Source organism: Coregonus lavaretus (assembly GCF_964263955.1).
Source record: "Coregonus lavaretus genome assembly, chromosome: 17".
Classification (NCBI taxonomy): Eukaryota; Metazoa; Chordata; class Actinopteri; order Salmoniformes; family Salmonidae; genus Coregonus; species Coregonus lavaretus.
Genome location: NC_140004.1, coordinates 10,302,655 through 10,325,175, shown reverse-complemented (window position 1 = coordinate 10,325,175; position 22,521 = coordinate 10,302,655). Strand labels below are relative to the sequence as shown.

The 22,521-nt window shown below is 42.7% G+C and overlaps 1 protein-coding gene across 1 annotated transcript; it reads right to left on the bottom strand.

Moving 5' to 3' along the window:
- Positions 1-1,625: 1,625 nt before the first annotated feature.
- LOC311144770 (ubiquitin-protein ligase E3B-like) lies at positions 1,626-19,919 on the bottom strand. The gene is made up of 28 exons (XM_084180875.1): positions 19,861-19,919; positions 19,198-19,361; positions 18,823-18,992; positions 18,599-18,710; positions 18,330-18,389; positions 18,115-18,219; positions 17,905-18,001; positions 17,700-17,785; positions 17,506-17,588; positions 17,105-17,210; positions 16,816-16,936; positions 16,426-16,603; positions 11,284-11,453; positions 10,915-11,082; positions 10,646-10,817; positions 10,316-10,434; positions 10,046-10,160; positions 8,182-8,281; positions 7,962-8,081; positions 7,588-7,764; positions 7,203-7,313; positions 6,858-6,995; positions 6,439-6,504; positions 6,299-6,357; positions 5,523-5,705; positions 5,101-5,212; positions 4,080-4,172; positions 1,626-3,885 (listed from the first exon to the last, which is right to left on the bottom strand). The coding sequence occupies exons 3-28, from the start codon at positions 18,981-18,983 to the stop codon at positions 3,694-3,696; spliced, it is 3,204 nt and encodes a 1,067-aa protein (XP_084037001.1). The 5' UTR covers positions 18,984-18,992; positions 19,198-19,361; positions 19,861-19,919; the 3' UTR covers positions 1,626-3,693.
- Between the last annotated feature and the right edge of the window lie 2,602 nt (positions 19,920-22,521).

The window sequence follows — 22,521 nt, the reverse complement described above, 5'->3', positions numbered from 1 at the left end:
GGGGGATGCCTGTACAGGTAGGTTGTACCCCATAATATTACTATACACAGACAAATAGATCACAGATTTCAGTTCATGGGTAGATTTTAGATAGCAAAGCAATACAAAACCATATAGAACCTTGTTTAGTGGCCATAAAATGCCTGTATAATCATCAGAAATGTGTTTTTCTGTTAACTAGTGGCCAGGATATACAGTACCAGTCAAAAGTTTGGACACACCTACTCATTCCAGGTTTTTTTCTCTTTATTTTTACTATTTTCTACATTGTAGAATAATGGTAAAGACATCAAAACTATGAAATAACACATATGAATCAGGTAGTAACCAATAAAGTGTTAAACAAATTCTTCAAAGTAGCCACCCTTTGCCTTGATGACAGCTTTGCACACTTTTGGGATTCTCTCAACCAGCGTCATGAGATAGTCACCTGGAATGCATTTCAATTAACAGGTTTGCCTTGATAAAAGTTAATTTGTGGAATTTATTTCCTTCTTAATGGGTTTGAACCAATCAGTTGTGTTGTGACAAGGTAGGGGTGGTATACAGAATATAGCCCTATTTGGTAAAAGACCAAGTCCATATTATGGCAAGAACAGCTCAAATAAGCAAAGAGAAACGACAGTCCATCATTACTTTAAGACATGAAGGTCAGTGAATCCGGAAAATGTCAACAAAGTTTCTTCAAGTGCAGTCGCAAAAACCATCAAGCACTATGATGAAACTGGCTCTCATGAGGACCGCCACAGGAAAGGAAGACCCAGAGTTACCTCTGCTGCAGAGGATAAGTTCAGTAGAGTTAACTGCACCTCAGATTGCAGCCCAAATAAATGCTTCACAGAGTTCAAGTAACAGACACATCTCAACATCAACTGTTCAGAGGAGACTGTGTGAATCAAGCATTCATGGTCAAATTGCTACAAAGAAACCACTACTAAAGGACACCAATAAGAAGAAGAGACTTGCTTGGGCCAAGAAACACGAGCAATGGACATTAGACCGGTGGAAATCTGTCCTTTGGTCTGATGAGTCCAAATGTGAGATATTTGGTTCCAACCGCCATGTCTTTGTGAGACGCAGAGTAGGTGAACGGATGATCTCCGCATGTGTGGTTCCCACCGTGAAGCATGGAGGAGGAGGTGTGATGGTGCTTTGCTGGTGACACTGTCAGTGATTTATTTAGAATTCAAGGCACACTTAACCAGCATGGCTACCACAGCATTCTGCAGCGATACGCCATCCCATCTGGTTTACGCTTAGTGGGACTATCATTTGTTTTTCAACAGGGCAATGACCCAAAACACACCCCCAGGCTGTGTAAGGGCTATTTGACCAAGAAGGAGAGTGATGGAGTGCTGCATCAGATGACCTGGCCTCCACAATCACCCGACCTCAACCCAATTGAGATGGTTTGGGATGAGTTGGACCGCAGAGTGAAGGAAAAGCAGCCAACAAGTGCTCAGCATATGTGGGAACTCCTTCAAGACTGTTGGAAAAGCATTCCTCATGAAGCTGGTTGAGAGAATGCCAAGAGTGTGCAAAGCTGTCATCAAGGCAAAGGGTGGCTACTTTGAAGAATCTCAAATATAAAATATATTTTGATTTAACACTTTTTTGGTTACTACATGATTCCATAGGTGTTATTTCATCGTTTTGATGTCTTCACTATTATTCTACAATGTAGAAAATAGGAAAACAAAGAAAAACCCTTGAATGAGTAGGTGTGTCCAAACCTTTGACGGGTACTGTATAAGATACATTATTAATGGTGCTTAAAAAGTCTTAATTCCTTCTTTTTTTTTTATGACCACAACCAGATCCATGTCTATGGTTCTGACAACCACTCAGTGCAAACATGTACACCCCTCATGAAACAGGTTCGCATTAAATACTGAATCAACCAATAGGCTATTACTTTTTATCAGCCTGTTCATCTTTCACATAATTAAAACTCAACACCCTTTGCTGCCTTGTCTCCAACCACCTTGACATTGGAACTACATGTCACTAACAACTCCGCCAAATTGTCTCTTTTTATTTGACCCTGTTAATGCAACCTTTGCATGGTATAATTATTTCCGATCCTTCGTTTTTTTTTCTCTCACAGAAAGAGCAGGGTTTTCTGTGCAAGAGAGAGTGGGTAAGAAAGGAGAGGGGAGATAGACACAAAAGCAATGCTTTCAGATTCAGATGATCAACCAACCCATGACATATAGTATGGTTTGCTCCCTGTGTAACCCCTTTCCACATGGCTGTAAGGTCACCAGACACAAGGGAGAATCCTTACAGGCTTGGCATGCACAGCCAGTGAGAAATGACACCAAACCTTCCTGAGTTGGTTGGTTCAGTATGGCGGAAAAGGGAGCATGGGAATTCAATTGTCTGTAAGCAGGCTCAAGTCCTTATAAATACCTTGTCCTATGTGTTTATGGCTTGATTCCATTCCAAGAGGCATGGCCAGTCCTAGTGGATATAGAGAAATGTTCATGATTGACTTCACTGTAACAGATTAGTTTGGGAATGTCACAATTAAGGAAATACAAAGTGGGAAAAAACAATGGTTGTCAACGTGTCTGCTGTAGTTATATATGACCCAGATATTTCACAGCAAATCATATAAAACATTCCAGAGCCACTGTATTATCCATTTTCAAACGCAACAAGAAAAGAGAATCCGGAACCATGACAGAAGATAACGGAACATCTGGTATCAAATAACAGCATGGAGTTTAGTGAAAGTATTGATGGCATCACTTTGGGTCACAAATGCATTGTTGTGTAACATGAATTCTAATTTGAATACATTAGAGAACAGAGACATACAGGCTCCAAAGCTTTTGTCAGGTGACTGACTGTAGTGTGTGTATGAGGAGAGAGAGAGACAGATCGTCAGGACAATATACAGATATGAAACAGGCGTCAACACGTGACCACATCTCCGTGGTCAGAACTTGTTGTTGAACATGAGGCAGTGCTTTGTTGTCCCTTTATAAAAAGGTGCTTTCGTCATGTTCAACAAGGTTATTAAGACTCACCGAATGACAGCGGAAAGTTGCTTGGATAACATCCTATTCCAACAGGTAGAACAAAGCTTCCTATGATTTTGCTCCAGTGAGGAGTCTATCGCGTGTAATGGCTTGCATTGCATCTATATTGCTTTCCAGTTCGTTTGACGTGGGAGTGCTAGATCCAAGTATCGTTCTGTTAAGCCTGAGAAGAAATAGTAAGACATGGAGCCATTTTAGTTCAGCAATGTGTTAGGTTACACATTCCTCCTTGTTATGATTATTAGCATGGGGTTGGTTTTCGGGAGTGTTAGAGTAGAGCGTGACCGTTCCAATTGTGCTGCTCCCACAGTTTCTTTAGCTACTTGTCTATAAAAAAGTAAAATAAACTCGCATAGGCAATGACTGCCACTGGTCAGAAAATAAGTTAACATGGTTGCACAGGCAGCAAATAGGCTTCATAGCCCTTGGGGGTGAGTGTTTCCAGAATCCAGACTGATTGGAGTAAAAGAAGGTGGAGCTCTTCTGGTTTCCTAGGCTGGGATAAAGGATTTGTTTCGCCTTCAGCTTTGGTGAATTTCCACTGACTTGACCGGCTGCCGCCCCTAGCCTGGGTAAGGAGGGCGCTCTTTAGTTGTTTGTCCTTTAGTTTTGCAGGCAGCAGACCACAAGCAGGGGGGAGTTTATTTTAGGAGAGCTCAAAACCTGTGTTCATACTGATGGCGTAGCGGAGCTTGTCACGCAGGATGCTCTTCTTGCTGTAGTTAGGCAGCTTGAGCAGGTTGAAGCAGGTGGACGAGGTGGGGAGGCGACCGCCAGGCTCCTTCTTCCGGATGGTGAAGAAACCCCGCAGGACACTTCCCAGGGTGTCCCCCGTGTCCTAGAGAGAGACAGGCGACAGGAGCGCACACACATAAACCCACAGAGAACCAAAGTAATCCCAAGGGACTGACTTCCCAAAGCTATGTTCTTCAACTAAAAGGCCAAAGTGTAATGGAGAGTAATAGGCGTGCTGGTGTCGCGTACTGTATAAACATCTGGCTTAAGACTTTCCAATGATCCAAGTGTTCTCACCTGATCGTCGGACACCTCCACACAGCGAATGGAGAAAGGGGGCTTGAGGTAGGCAAAACCCAGGAGGGGTGGTCTTGAACAGCTGGTGACAAACTGTAAAAGTAGAACAACAACAAAGGACGATCCCATAACAGGTCTATACAAGTGTAAGTGCGTTCTAGAGCAGGGGTCTCAAACTGGCAGCCCCGCAAGCCGGCGTAATGCAGTTAACGCATGAACAGTAAAATAACATTTTATACTGAACAAAAATCTAAACGCAAATTGCAACAATTTCAAAGAATTTACTGAGTTACAGTACATAGAATGAAAATCAGTCAATTGAAATGAATTCATTAGGCCCTAATTTATGGATTTCACATGATTGGGCAGGGGCGCAGCCTTGGGTGGGCCTGGGGAGCCAGGCCCAGCCAATCAAAATGAGTTTTTCCCTCCACAAAAGGGCTTTATTAAAGACAGAAATACTCCTCAGACGATCCATCAGGTGAAGAAGCTGGGTGTGGAGATCCTGGGCTGGCATGGTTACACGTGGTCTGCGGTTGTGAGGCTGGTTGGATGTACTGCCAAATTCTACAAAACGACATTGGAGGCAGCTTATGGTAGAGAAATAAACATTAAATTCTCTGGCAACAGCTCTGGTGGAAATTCCTGCAGTCAGCATGCCAATTGCACGCTCCCTCAACTTGAGACATCTGTGGCATTGTGTTGTGTGACAAAACTGCACATTTTAGAGTGGCCTTTTATTGTCCCCAGCACAAGATGCGCCTGTGTAATGATCATGTTGTTTAATCAGCTTCTTGATATGCCACACCTGCCAGGTGGATGGATTATCTTGGCAAAGGAGAAATGCTCACCAACAGGGATGTAAACAAATTTGTGCACAAGATTTGAGAAAAATACGCTTTTTGTACGTATGGAACATTTCTGGGATCTTTTATTTCAGCTCATGAAACACGGGACCAACACTTTACATGTTGCGTTTATATCTTTGTTCAGTATAGTAACATTTGGGGGTTGTTATTACCTTGAGGAACATGGCCCTTTCCTCAGAGGAGAAGTCACTGGACAGGATGTCCCACAGCCAGATGATGACCCGATGGCTGCTGTGGAAACCTCCATAGTACACTGTGTGTTTCCTGCCAACAGGAGAGAGAGAGCGAGAGAGAAAGACAGAGACAGAGAGACAGACAGAGCGAGAGAAAGAAAAAGAAAGAGGGCAGGAAAGAGAGAGTGAGAGAGACCATGTCAGCAAGCACCTTCACCTTGGCTTTACAACCTTACAGTCAACTCATTGTCTGTTACCCAATCAAATGGGACATTCAAACCATTTGGACACGGTGGATACTAGGATTTCAGGATTTCCCTCAAATGTTTGGGAACTGGCAGGTCGAAAAGCTGTCAAGTGGAGGAGCTGATCGGGGGAAAAGAGGGTCGAAGGTCACGCACTTGAGGTCGTCCAAGTCTATCTCGGCGTTGTCCCCGGAGACGAGGCGCTGGACCTCGGGAGTGGAGAACATGTGCAGCCACTCCGGGTTGATGATGCTGCGGAACCCTCGGATGAAAGCTGCCGTTTGCTCTTTTATCTGCGTGTGCATGCGGAAGTGCGCCATCAGGTGGATGTAGCTGATCCTGCAGCACGGGGAAGGTCAAAGGTGAGTTTAAGTCAGACTCGGAACACCATGGGTCTCAGGGTTCTCCCCAGCATTTTTTAACAAGGTGGTGTTGCCGAGTACTGCAGGGCGAGACCCGGCGGGGGGCAGTGAGATTTGAGAATTGTTTTAACACCTATAACTGCCATTTCCTGCAATCTAGAGCCAAACATTTCCTTTTTTATTTTTTCATAGTGGAGGACAGAATGGAGCATTCTTTGGGGAGAACCCTGGGCCTGTCTAGAAACAACCATCCAGCCCTTCCTGCCTAGGTACTTGTGGAGAACTGAAAGGTTTTGATAGGTATAATAAGGAATATGCTAGTACATTTACCTTGCCCTGTGATAGGCTTGGTAGGACATACACCATATTGCTTATACCTATCAGATCTCCAGAAGTGTCAAAGGGCCGGGTTAGGGGTTGTTTCTGGACGGGACCCATGTCATCATCCAACCCAACTTGTTATAACTACCTGGACAATAAATAAATATTGTATTTAGTGAACGAGGGTGTGAACATCAAAATGACATCAATAAATGTTTGTTCTAGATACTGAATCTGCATCTTGCTCACTTGTTTTCATTGGTGACCGTCATCGTCTTTCCTCCAGGAATCAGCTCATGACAGACCAGCTGCGATGACACGAAGACAGTATTAAGAGACGAGAGTAGAGTTCTGTTTTTCTACATTCAGAAAAAAACTATAGCTTCTACCTGTCCCATAACATCCTCGTCATACGATAGCGTCAGTCCCAGATCACCAACATCCCCGTCGTAGCGCTGGAAAAGGACAAGACGAAGATAAAACAACTATTTTGAGTCGACTTCCACAACTTGGAGTGATATTGATCACAGAAAGTAGCGACGGATAACAGCAAAGCAAAAACAACTTCGCAAATCAAAATAGCGGTAACCATAAACCAGGGTCGTGTTCATCAGGCACCAAGCGGAATAAAACAGACTGAAACAGGGAGAAAGGACCACCTGGACTTATACAATAAGAAACGCTCCCTTTCATTTTCAGTTGCAAATTGTTTTGAGACGTTTTCCGTTGCGTGCTGTAATGAACACGATCCCAGGGACTACATGACTATCAGTGTGTGTGTGTGTGTGGGGGGGGGGGTCTTTCTGACCTTGATGGAGGTGAGGTTCTTGTAGAACTCAGAGTCCAGGGAGGGCAGTTCGTCGATGGAGCTGTAGAAGGTGCTGTGGTGGTGACCCATGACCTGGCTGAGGAAGAAGGAGGCGAAGGGTACGTCTACCACGATACCCTGAAACACACACACATTGATCTCATGGACTATCAGGCTTTGCATCGATAGCTCCATCTATAAATTGTGGTTACATTTCTCCAGACCCATCCATCAGCATTATAGGGGAAAAAGTGGCGAGTTGGGCTTGTGGCTTTAAAATGAGTCATTCTTGTTACATATATGGTCATTTCACATGAATAACATCCTCTGTGAGCGCAGACACACCTCATACATGGCTTTGCCGAGCATCTTCCCCACAAACTCAAAGAGCTGCAGGTGGTTCTCGTGGATGTAGGACGTAGGGGAGGGGTACAGTCTCTCGTTGCCACTGGTGGTCTATTGGGGGGGGGGGGGGAGAGACATCAGCAAAATCAGCAGCAGTAGTAGCAGCATTGTTCACAGAAAATGGCTAAAAGTACCTTGAGAGACTATTTGAAATCTTTCAAAGACTATGACCGTTAGCTTTAGCCAGGTGGTGCCAGGTGGACAGGGTATGCACTTTTGAGACTTGTCTATTGGTTCCAGTACAACAGGCAAGCTCCATCAAGCACAGATACAGTATAACAAAATTATTTCAAAAAGTATTTGAAGCAAGGTCTGGAGAGCAAACCTTAAAGAGGTTGAGTGCCGGATTGAAGACTTTCTTGATGATCTCTTCCAGGAACTCCTTGAAGACGCCGTCCTGGTCGATGCCGGCCTCGTCCACACCCAGGTCATTGACAAACTTCACGCGGATCACACCTTTGATGGAGTTGACGGGCAACCGGCGGAGCTGGTCGTAACCATCCTTAAGAGAGAGTTCAGACACAAAGAGTTTGGGTGATCAGTTTGGGCTGCAGTCACAGCCACCATACCTGACTGTATTTGACATCAGGCTCTGTGCCAATATGTACCCATGCATACCACTGTTTTGAGAATGCATTCTTAGAGAGATATGCTAGTGTGGGGGAAAACATGCAAAAGCTCGATACATCCATTTCATACCTCTAACATCCGCGAGCGGCGAATGGTGATATGGGTGACATGCGGAGAGGCGGAGCTGGTCTCCACCAATCCCAAGGTTTCCTTCTCCTTGGTGACAATGTTCCGGAACAGCAGGACCCTCTGAAGTGGGGAGGACGACGAATGGGAGTGAGACACTACGTGCATATTGGGTATAGTGAAACTACAACTACAGATCAATATGATTTCTGTGCCGACTCACGTTTTTGTGTGGAATGACGTGTGGGATGTACTGAAGTAACAGCTGAGCTCTCCTCTTGCCCTTCTCCAGTTCTTGGAACAAAAGGCTCGGCTTCAGATCCCTGGACACAAGGGGTGAACGAGTGAGTCAGTGAGTGTACCTTTTCCAACATCACAATTGTCTCCTACAGATCAGACCTGGGACAAATACAGTGCCTTCAGAAAGTATTCACCCCTTGACTTTTTCCACATTTTGTTGTGTTACAAAGTGGGATTAAAGTGGATTTAATTGTATTTTTTGGGTCAACGATCTACACAAAATACTAATGTCAAAGTGGAAGAAATATTATTTTAAAATATTAAAATTTATGGATAATAAAACACTAATATATCTTGATTAGATAAGTATTCAACCCCCTGAGTCAATTCATTACAGCTGTTATTCTTTCTGGGTAAATCTCAGAGCTTTGCACACCTGGATTGTACAATATTTGCATATTCAAAAAATCTTCAAGCTCTGTCAAGTTGGTTGTTGATCATTGCTAGACAGCCATTTTCAAGTCTTGACATAGATATTCAAGCAGATTTAAGTCAAAACTGTAACTAGGCCACTCAGAAACATTCAATGTCGTCTTAGTAAGCAACTCCAGTGTATATTTGGCCTTGTGGTTTTAGGTTATTGTCCTGCTGAAAGGTGAATTTGTCTCCCAGTGTCTGTTGGAAAGCAGACCGAACAAAGTCATCCTCTAGGATGTTGCCTGTGCTTAGCTCTATTCCATTAATTTTTTTCCTAAAAAAACTCCCTAGTCCTTGCTGATGACAAGCATACCCATAACATGATACAGCCAACACCATGTTTGAAAATATGAAGAGTGGTACTCAGATGTGTCGTGTTGGAATTAACCCAAACATAACACTTTGTATTCAGGACAAAAAGTGCATTTCTTTGCCACATTTTTAGCAGTATTACTTTAGTGGCTTATTGCAAACAGGATGCATGTTTTGGAAATATTTTATTCTGTACAGGCTTCCTTCTTTTCACTCTGTCAATTAGGTTAGCATTAGGAGTAACTACAATGTCGTTTTAAAATCACCTTTGGCCTCATGATGAAATCCCTGAGCAGTTTCCTTCCTCTCCGGCAACTGAGTTAGGAAGGACGCCTGTATCTTTGTAGTGACCGGGTGTATTGATACGCCATCCAAAGTGTAATTAATAACTGCACCATGCTCCAAGGGATATTAAATGTCTGCTTTTTTTTTTTTTTACCCATCTACCAATAGGTGACCTTCATTGGAAAACCTCCCTGGTCTTTGTGGTTGAATCTGTGTTTGAAATTCACTGCTCGACTGAGGGACCTTACAGATAATTGTATGTGTGGGGTACAGAGATGGGGTAATATTTAAAAAATCATGTTAAACACTATTAATGCACACAGAGTGAGTCCATGCAACTTATTATGGGACTTGTTAAGCACATTTTTACTCTTGAACTTATTTAGGCTTGCCATAAGAAAATAGTTGAATACTTATTGACTCAAGACATTTCAGCTTCTCATTTTAATGAATTTGTAAAGATTTCTAAAAACATAATTCCACTGATATTATGGGGTATTGTGTGTGACACAAAACCTCAATTTTCAATTTAGTCAAATACTTCCAAGTACTGGAGTTGGGCCCAATATGGCTTGCCCGGCGTACAGGGTGGTCAAAGTTGGCACTAACATTCCATTGGTTCCATTGTAGTGGGCCAGCTTCATCAAGCGCTCCTCAAGTATTTGACCGCTACTGATCACTAGGATCACCTTAGCAGGTATTGGGCAGTGCAGACTTCTAATTATGGGAAGGATTAGGGATTAGGATAAGTATGTTTCCGGAGGGGCACTTACTTGCGCAGCCAGTTGTCATCAGGGGAGAACCTCCTCCTGCAGTCCCGCTCGTAAAGCACCATCAGCCAGCCGTGAACGCTGTGGAACAGGTCCAGCTTCTCTCCCTTAGCATTCTCTGTCACAGACAACAACACACTAAGGTAATGCAAACACTCACCTACCCTATCCCCAAGCCATTTCTCATGGTGCCGGAACCTGGGATTGGCAATTCTGTCTATCAAATCGCCTTCGAGTTTGACAAGAGCTCAACAGAGGGAGGAGGAGACTCACCTAAGATGCCGTCCCAGACCATCTTGTAAACAAACGTGTTGAGAAACGAGGAGATGGTGACGAGCTCTTCCGTCTTAAACGAGATCTGCTCCTCATAAACCTCAATGTCATCCAGGATCCTGTGTAACACACCAAGGATGGTCAGCAAATAACATGTATAAGTAAGCACAGAGATCGGATATTGTATTTAGGGCTAGTTTCCTGGACACATTAGTACTGAAAGAGGTTCTCCATTGAAAGTGCTTCTTAGTCTAGGACTGGACTTAATCTATACTTGGGAAACCAACCCATACTGTATCAAGTTATATGGTAGCAGTTTATGGAGCTCACGTGATGAGGTGTCTGGAGCAGTCGCAGAACAGCATGAGCATGGCCAGCAGCTGCTTAGACTCCTCTGTGTCGTTGTTCAGGCACTCCATGAACAGCTTGAGCCCTCCTTGGGGTCCTAGCTCGCAGATGAAGGCCCACAGCTTAGGCAGCAGGTCGTCCAGGTAGGTTAGGCCTGAGGGGGACAGCACCGGACACAACATGAGAGAACATTAATGTGTGTGTGGGTGTGTGTCTGTGCCTGAGTCAAATGGAACTAGGCAGAGACCCACCAGTGAGGATTTGCAGTCGTATCTGGGTGAGCGTGGTGAGGGCTGTCTGGTACAGTACACAGATGCTGCACACTTTCTGAACCTCAGCGGAGTCCACCCGTCTCCCGCCAACTGGCTTCAGGATGTTTCGCACTGAGGCAGACTTCTGAAATGCCCGCTTGAAGAGACCTAAGAGAAAACCGATCCGATAAGGTTAGTTCATTGATAGGGTTCGTTCATTGTTTTAAAACACAACTATCTGGATCAATCGACAACAATCCAGGTGATAATACATCTGATAATGGTGTCAAAATAATTAACCCTTGACATTAAACAATTAAGTGCCTGGGGGGAAAACACAAGAGAAACTGAAATACAAATTTGACTTACTCTTCACTGGCAGGTTGTTTTGCGACGTGGTAGGCTGTGGCTGTGGTGGAGGCGTGGGCTCTTGGGTCTCCAGCTTTTTGCTAAGGACGTCACTGAAGAGCGTCCGGATCACAGGCATGCCCCACAGGTACTGCAGCTGCTTGGTGACCAGTGGCATGGACTCATTCAGACTGGAGGGATGAAGAGAAGGTTGAGTGGGGCAGGAAGGGAAGGTTGTGTGTGTGTGTGAGAAAGAGAGAGTGAGTTGGTCCCCCCTTTGCTGCTATAACAGCCTCCACTTTCTGGGAAGGATTTCCACTACATGTTGGAACATTGCTGCGGTGACTTGCTTCCATTCAGCCACAAGAGCATTAGTGAGGTAGGGCACTGATGTTGGGCGATTAGGCCTGGCTCTAAGTCAGCGTTCCAATTCATCCCAAAGGTGTTTGATTGGGTTGTGGTCATGGCTCTGTGCAGGCCAGTCAAGTTCTTCCACACCGATCTCGACAAACCATTTCTGTATGGACCTCGCTTTGTGGACGGGAAAGTATTGTGCATTTGGAAAGTATTCAGACCCCTTGACCTTTTCCATATTTTGTTACGTTACAGCCTTATTCTGAAATTGATTAAATCATTTTTTTCCTCATCAATTTACAAACAATACCCCATAATGATGAAGCAAAAACAGGTTTAGACATTTTTGCAAATGTATTAAAATAAAAAAACTTAAATATCACATTTACATAAGTATTCAGACCCTTTACTCAGTACTTTGTTAAAGCACCTTCGGCAGCGATTACAGCCTCGAGTCTTCTTGAGTATGACGCTTCAAGCTTGGCACACCTGTATTTGGGGAGTTCCTCCCATTCTTCTCCGCAGATCCTTTCAAGCTCTGTCAGGTTGGATGGGGAGAGTCGCTGCACAGCTAATTTCAGGTCTCTCCAGAGATGTTAGATCGGGTTCAAGTCCGGGCTCTGGCTGGGCCACTCAAGGACATTCAGAGACTTGTCCCGAAGTCACTCCTGCGTTGTTTTGGCTGTGTGCTTCGGGTCGTTGCCCTGTTGGAAGGTGAACCGTCGCCCCAGTTTGTGGTCCTGAGCGCTCTGGAGCAGGATTTCATCAAGGATCTCTCTGTACTTTGCTCCGTTCATCTTTCCCTCGATCCTAACTAGTCTCCATGTCACTGCTGCTGAAAAACATCCCCACAGCATGATGCTGCCACCACAATGCTTTACCGTAGGGATGGTATTGGCCAGGTGATGAGCGGCGCCAGGTTTCCTCCAGACGCGACGCTTGGCATTCAGGCCAAAGAGTTCAATCTTGGTTTCATCCAACCAGAGAATCTTGTTTCTCATGGTCTGAATCCTTTAGGTGCCTTTTGGCAAACTCCAAGTGGGCTGTCATGTGCCTTTTACTGAGGAGTGGCTTCAGTCTGGCCACTCTACCATAAAATAATAATAATCATAAAGGCCTGATTGGTGGAGTGCTGCAGAGATGGTTGTCCTTCTGGAAGGTTCTCCCATCTCCACAGAGGAACTCTAGGAAGAGTCTTGGTGGTTCCAAACTTCTTCTATTGAAGACACAAACCTGTCTCGGAGTTCTACGGACAATTCCTTTGACCTCATGGCTTGGTTTTTGCTCTGACATGCACTGTCAACTGTGGGACCTTGTATAGACAGGTGTGTGCCTTTCCAAATCAAGTCCAATCAATTGAATTTACCACAGGTGGACACCAATCAAGTTGTAGAAACATCTCAAGGATCATCAATGGAAACAGGATGCACCTGAGCTCAATTTCGATTGTCATAGCAAAGGGTCTGAATACTGTAAATAAGGTATCTGTTTTTTTATTTTTAATACATTTGCTACAATTTCTAAAAACCTTTTTTCGCTTGGTCAGTATGTGGTATTGTGTGTAGATTGATGAGGGAAAGAAACGCTAGAATAAGGCTGTAACGTAACAGAATGTGGAAAAAGTGAATGGGTCTTTCCGAATGCACTGTATGCTGTAGCTGGAACTAAGGGGCCTAGCCCGAACCATGAAAACCAGCCCTAGACCATGATTCCTCATCCACCAAACTTTACAGTTTGCACTCCGTATTCGGGCAGGTAGCGTTCTCCTGGCATCCGCCAAACCCAGATTCGTCCATCAGAATGCCAGATGGTGAAGCATGATTAATCACTCCAGAGAATGCGTTTCCACTGCTCTAAAATCCAATGGTGGCAAGCTTTACACCACTCAAGCCGACGCTTGGCATTGCGCATGGTGATCTTAGGCTTGTGTGCGGCTGATTGGCCATGGAAACCCATTTCATGAAGCTCCAGACGAACAGTTGTGCTGACGTTGCTTCCAGAGGCAGTTTGGAACTCTGTAGTGAGTGTTGCAACTGAGGACAGACAATTCTTACGCGCTTCAGTGGTCCCATTCTGTGAGCTTGTGTTGCCTACCACTTCGCGGCTGGGCCATTGTTGCTCCTAGACGTTTCCACTTTACAATAACAGCACTTACAGTTGACCGGGGCAGCTCTAGCAGGGCAGAAATTTTACGAACTGACTTGTTGGAAAGGTGGCCTCCTATGACGGTGCCACGTTGAATGTCACTGAGCTCTTCAGTACGGGCCATTCTACTGCCAATGTTTGTCGATGTTCTCGATTTTATACACCTCTCAGCAACGGGTGTGGCTGAAATAGCCAAATCCACTAATTTGAAGGGATGTCCACAGTTTTGTATATATAGTGTAGCTGAATAAAATAAAGGATATTTTCTCCAAACAATTTGACGGAGTGCGCACATGCGGCTATTCTGTGTTGAGCGGTTAACAAAGAAACAGGTCCTCCTACATTTAGAGTTATTTATGCAACTTTAGTTATGATACAAACGTTGGGCTATATGTTTAGATTTTTTTATACATTCTAAGGCTGCTTGATGCAACTAATTATGATTATTTTTTGCATGAAAGGCATGAGCTCTGCTTTATTTAGTTTTTTGCTCAGGCTGCACACACTTCATCAGTCTCTCATTCACAATTTGACAAGCACTTGATAATGCCTAGAATTTCCCGGCGGCATCCCCTTTGTGTGGCCGTAATGAAAAGAATCCATGCCTTTTGCGGCCAGTGGCCGTTGTGCCCTTGGGCTGAATATAATAATTATAATTCCTTCTCCCAGCTGAGTGCTCCGAAGCACCTCTCACTCACGTGGCTCTATCAGATATCGCAATTCTTATTAGCCAATGCCCGTCACGTGATCAGGTTCTTCTCACAGGCTACAAGTTAAGACAGACACATCAGGGACGCAACTGCACGCGTCCTTATCAAATTCCGAGGCGCATATTGAAGATGTTGGAAGAACTTTTCGTCAGCCAACAAGGCCTAACAAACAGCAAAAGCACTAGCCTATGTCAATCTACTATCCCCCATAGTACAAACAAGTATAACAACTTGTCCTTCTGTGCCAGAAATAAATATTCCAAACAGATCTGGAACAGTTGTGGGATGCGATAGATCCCAAATTAATACAACCACTAGCATCAAACATTTTTTTTAAAGCAATGAGGCTGATGCAACAGATCAGAATGTTTAGCTCAGGGATCATCAACTAGATTAAGCCGCGGGCCAATTTTTTCTTGAGCGGAAGGTTCGGGGGGCCAGAACATAATTACAAATCATTTGTAGACTACAAATTGACCGCAAGAAGCCCAAACCGATATAATGTTTGACTAAAACATAATCATTTCAAACCTTGCTTACATTTGTATACGATCACGTGTCGCTCTATTATACGTTGGAATACTTGGGAACAGACTTCTTAAATTAAAATCACTTGGAGCTGATTTCCTGGTGTTTTTACAGTCTTATGTCCAACAATTAATAAAAATTTAAAAAGTTTGTATTTTTTTGCTCAGAAAACCTGGGGAGCCAAATAAAACCACCCACGGACCACCAGTTGGGGAACCCTGGTTTATCTTAAAATGTTGATAAATTATTAGGCTATTTCTTCACATTATAAGCACAGCAATGCGCACACGGCAGTAGGCTATAAGCGTGAATGTCAATTAATTAGCGGGAAAACACCATTCTCAAAAGTGGCCGCAAACGCGATTATGAATGTAATGCTTTATTATAAAGGTTCATTTTTATGGTGACAATTATCTTCCCCAAACTTGAAACTCACACACCGCCTATGTATGCCAGTTAGGCTCTACACCCCTTGTAAAGCAGATTAATGTGCTTAATTTTAAGAAGTTATTTGGCCACTTTAGTTGTGATACAAACCTTATCAAAACATATAGGCCTATGGGCTAGGCTACATGAGGTGTGCGACTATGATTTGAAAAAGTCGTTAAAAAAGGCATGTGTTGTTTGTTGCCTTACTGCACACAAGCAGGGCATTATTCACAAGTGATAGGCTAATATTGTCACCCATCAGACTATTCTTGATTTAATATTGTATTTACATATACTAAATAATATATATATGTGTGAAATTTGTTTTGATTTAGAATGGACCATTATCATGCACCTGTCTCGAAACAGGGGCATGGGAAAAAAATACATCTATGCACTTAAATAGCGAATGGAGGACACTTTTCCCGTGGTTCATTTTCATGCCAGCCAGGTTGGCTATACTCCTGTTGTAAAGAAAAGCAATGTGCTTAATATTAGGAAAGTTGAGAAATGAATATTGTAAGCCTATAGAAAGCTGATGGGATCCTCCTCTTTTTAATAGAGGCCATGAAAACTCTGTTTTCTCAATTGCATAGCCTATAGAAATGTTGCGCAACATGAGCCCTCATGAAGTGTTTGATTAGATTTTCGATTACATTTGCATTGATGTCAGAGTGATTAGAGGGACAATAGAGTGCTGAGTACCAGGCAGTTAGCAAGTTTGGTAGGCTACTAATGACCATCAGCAGCATCAGAGCTTGGAGAAGACTAATTACTGTGACTAAACGGTCACGTGGAATTTGACTGCGGTCATGACTCGTGACCGCCGGTGTGGCGGTAATGCGGTTACCGTAACAGTCCTAGTTGAGATCCCATTTCGGTTTGTGCTGTTTTGCTCCTATGGTCATTGTCATGATTTTGGGATGACAACAACCATAAGAGTCGGCAAGAGAGCACAAACCGATCTGGGATCAGGCTATGAGGATGTCTCACTGACCCATAGTCTACGGTTTGGGAGAACCAGCCCAGGACGGGGTGCCAGTGGGTGAGGTTAGATTTCTTCTGGGACACGTATCTCTGGCAGTAGGACAGCATGTCCGTCAGGTCCTTCACAAAGTGGTTGGCCTCCTCCTCCAGTACTTTCTCGTTGAGGTAGCCCAGGTGAATCAGGTTACCTACAGTACAACAGGATGAAACAGAGGCCACGCAGAGCAGCAACCCCAAATAACTGATTCAGTATGCTTCCCACAGCACCGCACAGAGAAAGACAAGAAAGAGTGAGACAAAAAAAGGCAACTCAAACATGAACACTCACAGTAGTCTATAGTAAAGAATAAAAAAAATATTGCCATAGAATAGATATGCGAGTCAGTTTAAACAGCCCTACCCAGTAAGCACAGTGTGTGGCTCCCCTCCAGGCAGACACAGATGTCGACACACTGCTCCTCGCGGCTAAGGAACAGGATGAACTTCCTCAACAGGTCGTGGGTCTGGATGGTGGTCATGCACTGCACAGAGACAAGGACACACTCAGAGGCCTTGTCATTGTACAAGCTATTATATATGTCTATACAATAAAGACCTAGGGTGTGTCTGAAATGGCACCCTATACCCTAGATAGTGCACTAGGTAGAGAATAGGCTGTAATTTCTTCATTTTGAGTGTTTAGCGTTTACCTCTGGGGTGATGGTGTAGATGTGGGAGACGACTGCTGGGACAGACATGATGTGGATGAGGAGAGACCTCAGCAGGTTGTCAGAGAAGTGAGCAGCAATGACAGGTCTGTAAAATAAAGACAAGTTACACTAATGGATCCCAAGACTTCTTCAGCTCCAAGCATTCTAAAGAGGTAACCAAGCAGATCATACACTTTGATAAGATAGGACTTCATATTCCATTAAGCTAAGACACAATTTTATTAGATTTTTTCTACAACAAACCCAGTTACAGAGGGAAACGTGAGCAAGCAGAACCGTAGGTATCTACTACAATAGAACTGCCCCAGGCTCTAGTGATACAGAGACAATTGATCCGTGGTGGTCGAATGGGAATGAGAGAGCTTCCAGTGGCCACTCACCTTAATGCCAAAGTGAATACTGCTGTGAGTGTGCCCTTGGTAAGAGAGGGCCTGGAGCGTGCCAATCCGTTGGTGAGTAGAATCTACAAGTGAATTCAAAATTGCAGAAACCACCAATAAACGTCAGCAACGTCATAATAATCGTTCTGAAAGCCCTGGTGAAAAGATGGAAGATGTCGTATGTGTCACAGTACCTGCAGTATTGAATAAAATCCCTTTTGATTGAGATGCCCCATGATGTTCTCACAGATCCGGGTCAACGCTGGTCTGAGGGCCTCGCCTACCACAGAGGGAGATTTTTGGGGGGAGGATTACACTTTATGTATTTTCCTTTCAACATCAAGACACTTATATAGAGGATGTGTGTGCACTGCTGCAGTGGTTTGACCTGAGACCGACCTTTCCCTCTCACTATCTTCCAGGTTGATGTGTCTGTGAAGGTCACCAGCATGGTGAGGTACAGAGTCACCAGCTTATTGTCCTGCATGATGTCAGGCTACAAGAGAAAGAAGGAAGGTGGGGGGTAAAGATACAATTATAACATTTCAATATTTAAAATGATACACCTGTTATCTTAAAGAAGGTTATTATCAGAGCATTCAGATTTACCTTTAATTTTTTCAGGAACTGACAGGAGACCCACAGAACATCTTTAATCTGCTTGATCCAAGGAATGGTGAGGTCTTTAGAAAGGGCTAATGACACATACCAAACCTGATAACAAAGAACACAATAAATTACTATATATCAAGTCAGAGTCAATCACACTGAGTTAATTAAAAATCTGTTCTCACTGATGATTCCTTAATTATAATCATACTCACTTTGGGCTCATTTTCAACCTCCATACTGCCAAGAATGGAGCGACAAAGCTTCTCAAACATCTGTAGTTAAAAGCATCATAGCTTGTTAGTTATATGTACACTAAGCAATCTGCACTAAATCTCAAGTACTATATTGATATGTAATCATTCATATGCCTTTCAATTAGTAAATAAATAAGAAACATCATCCAGTAAAAGACGATTAATAACAATGTACAAAACATACATTCAAATCAGTGAGGGTAAAGCGTAGGTGTTAAAGAACTTACCAGCTTATCATCTTGGCAAAAAATGAATAACAACTTCCGTGCAATTTTAAAAATGGATAGTGCGTTTCTTTTTGTGGTCCCGGCATCTTGGAAAAAGTCATCAACTTCTTTCCTAGTAAGAAAAAGCGAATTCACACATTACTTCAAAGGTTTATTCACAAACTAGTCTCAAGAAAGATTATGTCTACTAATGCATAACGGCAAGCATTGCTTGTAAAGCAAACCTTATTTGTTTCTGGAGTCTGCAGCGACAGAGGAATCTCCTAACCAGCGCTTGAATTAGGGTGGCTGCTCGGTCCCTTTCTTTGTACCCCTTCCTCTCCTCACGCGCCTGCCTGGCTTTGTCCAGGAACTCAGACTTGGAACTCTGAGTTGCACTAAACATTGTGAACCCCTAAGGTCAAGCAAAATGGACAGACTTAGTTTATGCAAAAACATAGTGATATATATATATATATATATTCATTCATGGTCAAATTAACACATCTATATTCTCTGTGGGAAAAGGGGAGGGGGAAGAACCATACACTGTAATAGAATAAGAATACATTCAAATGAAGGTAATGACATCACACATAGAAATCAATGGCGCGTTATACCTGTGTTTCCTCTGGTGATCTTGCCTAGACCTTTGCAACTCAGTATGCGCTATGCTTCTCCAGTCATTTGAACATCCTCGAGATCCAACTTTCAAGACACCCTTCGAGAGCTATAGCTAGCTGCGCTTCGGTTAGCCCAGCAAAAGCTGCTCAAATTGTCATCTCTAGGAAAATAACAATTTAAATAACATATGTAGCATTAACATGTTAGCACATCATTACAACTTGAGACCACTTTAACTAGCTAACGTTAGCTAAATTCGCTAGCTAGCTAAATTGACGATGTTGTCTGGTCTCAAACGTTGACATTCCTAATGAAGCTAGCAACATACACCATGTTTTTATCCAATGGACAAACTGACAATGTGGTACCAATCAAGTGTATCAGTTAGTTAGCTTACTACAGTAGCTAGATAACTAGACCCGACAAATAACTCGCTAGCTTTTGTAGCCAGCCAGCTAGCTATTATGGTTAGCATAGCAGACTAGCTAGCTACTTCGTCACCACCAACTGATTGATATACTTGTCAACGCAATTTACGAACATGAAAAACGAAGTAAAACTTGACTCAATAATAACTTAAAGTTCACTGGCAATGACACCCTCATTAAGTAGAGGCCGTATGCTGTTTCAAAATGTAAACAATAACAGGAGATCCGTACATTGACTGCCTCCAATTCAGCCATTAATCCTTGCACTGAAAAGATTCCGAGTGGGATGTAATTGTGTGAGAGTAGACACTTACATAATCATTTCCATATTGATACATTGTATGTATACTGAACTATTTGCATTAATTTTGTCACAATTACTGTTGTTCGAACTCGATCTCTTCAATTAAAGCATTTCATGCAATTTATAGGAACTATAGGTATGGCTATAGAAAGGGGGGAGCTATTATTGGTTACTCCTTTGTGGGGCGGAAGCTAATTAATGACGTATAACAGTCGAACGTGCTGTTTTCTTGATGACCTGGCTATTTATGGGCTATAAAGAATGACTTGGTGAATATTTTACTTTGTGTTGAAGTGTTTCTTGTATCAAGAATAATAAACTAAGAGTAAACTATAAACTTTCTCGTGCAAAATGGGTAATTCCATTGTAGCAGTTTTAACCAATTCTGTCTTTATCAATTCTCTCACCAATTTAGGAATAAATGACGTAACCCAAGCGCCAATTAAAAGGGAACCTGATACTTTTGTTGGCGCACACTTTCCTTACCTGGAATGACGTCATCAAAGGTTTGCTGGTCGGGAAGATTAGGCTACCATTCTCATAGCAGCAGGATATTATGCTGCCAGCACGATAGCGTATTTATTTTTCTCTAAATAACAGTCTCCCTACAAAGACATGATAAACTTTGGGTATATAGATTTTTTTGGGGGGGGGGCACTCTAGTGGAGTACAACTGTTTTTCACAGCATTGCAAACACCTTTGAAAAAAATTCTGGATAGTTTGACATACTTTTCTTTTTAATATAGTATTATTTATACCAGCATTTCTTTAGAAAGTTTACACCACTGGTATGTTGAAAGCTATTGTGTAGGCTATATTTAAAGAATTACACTTTTAATAAAATACAAATATATGTAATTGGAATTACTCAATAGAGTCTGCAAAACCTAAATTGGTCTCTTGAACTGGGCAACGGGTTTAAAACAGAGTGCTGGTGACTCCTCACTCCACCCACTCCATTCACTGCAATGCAATTTACTGTATACAAATTACATATTGGCTTATAGAGAAAAACAATATTTTATGGTAAAAGTGTGATTGGGATTACTCGGTAGGGTCTGTAGAATCTATATATGCTGTTATTTCATGGGGGACTGAGGTCTAAATTCCAAGCAGCACTTTATTCTCCGCCCACTCCATTGGTCCCAATGCAATAGGCCTATAAATTCCATATTGGCTTATAGAGAAAAATGTCTATAAGCCTAACCCTATAAACAACCCTTAGTATTTAAACTACTTAATATGAACATTGCAGGTAAAACAACCTTAAAATGACCCGATGCTATCCATAGTCCTGAAGTCAATGCCTATGCCTAGTGTACACACTAAACTATCAACACACAAAAAAATACACATCAGGCAAACTTTTTTTGTCAAAACGAGAATCGTATTTATTAACAAGTTAAACATAATGAATATTAACCAGGCTATTAGTAAACAGTATAATCACGCTTTCAGAACAGCAATGGAGACAATTACTTACAGCTTAGAGGCCTATATTTGTTGTGCTTATCTAACAAGGTTAGCAGTATACAGTAAAGGTCTATTACCTAGTTTCCAAAAACAATATCAGAGATATTATTATTAAACAATAAGATTATTTACAAGTTATATTATGATGGTTATCAATCAAGGTCAGCAAAGGCATTTTGGGGGGGGGGGGGGTACTAAGCTAACATATGGAATTGTTTTAAGATGGTCATACCATGGATCATTTAGCTATTTGATTTGGAATGTTAAGATCTCTTTAGGTATCAAAACAAATATTTAAAAATTAATTGATAAAATATTGAATTTAGCCCATAGAAACGCATTGAATAACACATTCATAAAACGCATTGAATAACACATTCATAAATGACAAAAAAGACAGTCAAAAAATTAATCATAAGGAATAAGGTTTTGAAGTGTCTTTCCTGTATCTAGGAGATATAAGAAAGCTCAGGAAAGGTATATAATATTTGTATACACATTTTACTTTTACATGTTTAAATGTTGGTAAAGTTTATTTTAGTATTCATTTTTAACTGTTTTTTGTTTTTGTTTTTTTTACCCCTTTTTCTCCCCAATTGGTAGTTACAGTCTTGTCCCATTGCTGCCAAGCCGCACTGCTTCTTGACACACTGCTCGCTTAACCCGGAAGCCAGCCTCACCAATGTGTTGGAGGAAACACTGTTCAACTGGCAACCGTGTCATGCGCCCGGCCCGCCACAGGAGTCGCTAGAGCGTGATGGGACAAGGACATCCCGGCCGGACAAATTCTCCCCTAACCCGGACGACGCTGGGCCAATTGTGCATCGCATCATGGGTCTCCCGGTCTCGGCTGGCTGCGACACAGCCCGGGATTGAACCCAGATCTGTAGTGACGCCTCAAGCACTGCAGTGCCTTAGACCGCTGCGCCACTCGGGAGGCCCTTTATACACATATTTAACCCCTTATTTCTGTTGGTACAAAAATACCTCCATACCTTCATACCTCCATTTGTTTGTATGGGTTACCTTCAGACGAGTCCTGTGATACTTGTGAGGGTCATAGAGCAAAATGGACAAACTGTTCGGACTCTACATACATTCATGTTCTGACAAA

Coding starts and splice junctions, on each gene's coding strand:
- LOC311144770 (XM_084180875.1), bottom strand. CDS start 18,983: ATGTTTAGTGCAACTCAGAGTTCCAAGTCTGAGTTCCTGGACAAAGCC. Junction 18,002..18,114: donor AGTTCCTGAAAAAATTAAAG/GTAAATCTGAAT, acceptor TTTCTCTTGTAG/CCTGACATCATGCAGGACAA. Junction 7,765..7,961: donor GCCGCTCGCGGATGTTAGAG/GTATGAAATGGA, acceptor CTCTCTCTTAAG/GATGGTTACGACCAGCTCCG.